The sequence below is a fragment of the Bison bison genome, unplaced genomic scaffold (assembly GCF_000754665.1).
Source record: "Bison bison bison isolate TAMUID 2011002044 unplaced genomic scaffold, Bison_UMD1.0 scf7180017864042, whole genome shotgun sequence".
Classification (NCBI taxonomy): domain Eukaryota; kingdom Metazoa; phylum Chordata; class Mammalia; order Artiodactyla; family Bovidae; genus Bison; species Bison bison.
The window spans coordinates 3,136,042-3,139,847 of NW_011494614.1; the positions used below are offsets into that span (position 1 = coordinate 3,136,042).

General features: G+C 41.6%; 1 protein-coding gene across 1 annotated transcript; it reads left to right on the forward strand.

Moving 5' to 3' along the window:
* Positions 1-2: 2 nt before the first annotated feature.
* On the forward strand, positions 3-3,796 carry P2RY1 (purinergic receptor P2Y, G-protein coupled, 1; the record flags this gene model as incomplete). The annotated part of the gene is made up of 2 exons (XM_010835419.1): positions 3-1,134; positions 3,368-3,796. A coding segment is annotated over one exon (1,095 nt), but the record flags the coding sequence as incomplete, so codon positions are not given.
* Between the last annotated feature and the right edge of the window lie 10 nt (positions 3,797-3,806).

Consider the following 3,806-nt stretch of genomic DNA (forward strand, 5'->3'; position numbering starts at 1 on the left):
TCCCCAACGGGACGCACACTGCCTTCCTTGCCGACCCTGGTTCGCCCTGGGGAAACAGCACAGTGACTTCCACCGCCGCCGTCGCCAGCCCGTTCAAATGCGCGCTGACCAAGACAGGCTTCCAGTTCTACTACCTGCCAGCTGTCTACATCTTGGTGTTCATTATCGGCTTCCTGGGCAACAGCGTGGCCATCTGGATGTTCGTCTTCCACATGAAGCCGTGGAGCGGCATCTCCGTGTACATGTTCAACTTGGCCCTGGCCGACTTCTTGTACGTGCTGACTCTGCCGGCGCTCATCTTCTACTACTTCAATAAGACCGACTGGATCTTCGGGGATGCCATGTGCAAGCTGCAGAGGTTCATCTTCCACGTGAACCTCTATGGCAGCATCTTATTCTTGACCTGCATTAGCGCGCACCGGTACAGCGGCGTGGTGTACCCGCTCAAGTCCCTGGGTAGGCTCAAGAAGAAGAACGCGGTCTATATTAGCGTGCTGGTGTGGCTCATCGTGGTGGTGGGCATCTCCCCCATCCTCTTCTACTCTGGCACCGGGATCCGGAAAAACAAAACCATCACCTGCTATGACACCACCTCAGACGAGTACCTGCGAAGTTATTTCATCTATAGTATGTGCACGACCGTGGCCATGTTCTGTGTCCCCTTGGTGCTGATTTTGGGCTGTTACGGATTAATTGTGAGAGCTCTGATTTACAAAGACCTGGACAATTCGCCTCTGAGGAGGAAATCCATTTACCTGGTGATTATTGTACTGACTGTTTTTGCTGTGTCTTACATCCCTTTCCACGTGATGAAAACAATGAATTTGAGGGCCCGGCTGGATTTTCAGACCCCAGAAATGTGTGCTTTCAATGATAGGGTGTATGCCACTTATCAGGTGACAAGAGGTCTAGCAAGTCTCAACAGTTGTGTGGACCCCATTCTCTATTTCTTGGCAGGAGATACTTTCAGAAGGAGACTCTCCCGAGCCACCAGGAAGGCTTCCAGAAGAAGTGAGGCAAACTTGCAGTCCAAGAGTGAAGACATGACACTCAATATTTTATCAGAGTTCAAGCAGAATGGAGATACAAGCTTGTGAAGATGCAGGAATCCCCAAACACCCACTTTGTAACATGGTAGGATGCTTCATAGAGCCAAGCGCTTTTTTCCCCTTTCAGTTTCTAGTAAGTTTAGAGAAAATTCAAGCCAAGAAAGCAGTGAATTAACAAATAAAATAGAAGTGGAAATGCCTACACCCACACTTAGCTTGTTCGGATTTGCTTTCTAACCAGAAGTTAGACTTCTGGTCTAACTTCCTTCGCTCCAGGGCTTCCTTCTTTCTAACCAGAAGTATGTAACATAAAATTATACTGCCCTCCTTAAATATTTACTTTCTCTTCTGCCTTTAAAATTTGCAAACTCTTCTCTTTAAAGTGTACATGAGTACTGAAGCTATTTGGATATTAATATTTTCTCCAAGAAAACTGACCACCTGAAACCTGAGTTTGTGATTTGTCTAGTGTTTATTGTCTTTAATAATCTGAGGTAGGAACAAATTGAAACTTTACATTCTTAGATTAGAGACATACACCAAAATACTAAAGTCAGCCCATTCAGAAGCAGATGAACAGATTGCTGCTGGGTGTCTTTTTTTGATCCTATACGCATAGGTGGTAGCTGGCTGAATTTTTCTGGAGAATTGAATAGAAAAATCAAGTCAATGAATTTACAAGTCTCCAAAGGGATTATCTCACAATTGTTTCTAGAAAACTGCTTACTCTGTGTTGGGTGCTAAATGTTTGTGGATGGAATCATCTGTATATTATCTTACAGGTAAAATGCCTTCAAAATAATCTAAGTGCATGTACTTTCCTTGTAAAAACCACAAACTCTGTTAGAGTTCCTGTGACAGAGAGCTTTTACTTGCACCACTGCTCTGCAGTGCCCAAGGATTATGTTTGTGTTCCAGTACAAATGCTCACTTCCATCTGTAAAACAATGTTAAAAATCACAGAGAAATTACAGATCAAAGTTGAATAGCTATTAGCAAGTTGAGGGACGTCGGCAGGAGGGAGAGTGGTTGACAGTCATCCATAATGCATAGCCTGCAAGCATATTCTCAAATGTATGAGGGACCAAGATGGGGGAGATGACATTTTTAGAATAAGGGTTTTAGTTTAAATTAATTATGGTGTAAAAGCTCTCTCTCTCTTTTTTGACTTCTTCCAAATGGTGGAAAACATGGAATGCAGTGTAACAAGAAGGCAGAATTTGCATGTGTTGTGTTGGTAGAATGAGGTGCTATAATGCTTTGCTGGGTCTTACATCCTCATTTTTGAAGGGAAAACTCCAAACATATGGGAAAGGGAAATATGAAGAATTAAATTTAAATACTTGAAGTACCACAGCACTACAAAGTGAGGTGTAGAAACTACTAATCAAACTAATAATAGTTTAAGCGAATACTACTGGACAGTGTTTTATATTTTACCTCTGTCAGGCAGTAATGACAAATCTATAAAATACTTCAATAACTTTCATAATGATTTTTAGTGAATACTGAATTGCTGCATTTCTAGCCCTTGAAACAGCCAAATTTGGTATAGGTTATATATTAGATATATATTATTCTACATATATCAAAACGGTCAAATTTGATATATGTAGAATAATGAGTGAGGTGATCACTTACAACACCAAATAAATCAATCCGATATCAAAGGAATTTCTCATGGTGAAGACATGCCAACAAACCAGCATCAGAGTCTGCAACTGATGGTGGGGAAGCTTGTTTGAAAGTGCTTTATATGTAGAGCAATTTGGGGCTGCGTCCAAGGTAAGAACCTTAGTGCCCTGTGGGACCTGGCGATAAGAAAGTCAGAGTTGGGCTTCAGTTCTTGCAGCGTCTGGATGGATTTCAGATTTGTGAGCCCTTCAGTTTCTTAGACTTTCTCTGACTACTAAGACCAATGAATAAAAGCTGAAAAGCTGTGTTTAACCACCCTAAAGAGTGCGACTTTTTCCCATGTTCAGTGTTAAGACACAGGATTATAGAAACCAAATCAAGTGGAAACCTTTCAGATGTCCTACCTACACCTCATTTTGAGGAAAGAGAAGTGTTAACTAGGTTCTCATTTGATTAGGATCCTGCAGTGTTGTCTGTTGTGAAATCCTAAAAGAAAAAGACTAAGCTATGTCATGAATGTGTTACCCCTGTCAAATATCATGTGCAGTGAGACATGATTAATACCACTAAATTGGCCAGAGTGGAAATATCAAAGCCTGTACCATCCTTGAACTCGAAGGCTCATGATACACATTTCTATAATATTCCTTCACCTTTATTTACTGTAGTGTTCTTCCTTTTAGGTCTGAAGATGCCCAGCCTGGTTTACAGTATATGTTAGGTACATTGATTCAGCTTCCAGGGAACTTTCTTTTGGAGTGTGGCTCCAGTGTGGAGGTAAACAGGGATGAGAAATGCCCTTTTACTCCTTGACATGCTATTTCCACAGAGTTTCTTTCTTAACGTCATACATCACGTAGTGGACAATGATGACATGCAGTTGCCTGCCTAATAGTGACAAGAATGATCTCTCTAACCCCTTCCAGACACGAAGTGGTCTCTGGGATGAGTCTGCTAATGATGAAAACATACCGAGGGTCAAGATAAAGCAGTGACCTATTGGCTGAAGGTCTGATTCATGACTTATGATAAAGATTGGGTATTTTACCAGTAAAGGCAGAAATCTGCTGGCATTTTGATGAAAAGCTAAAATTAAGGAATGTAGCAATTAACTAAACTTCA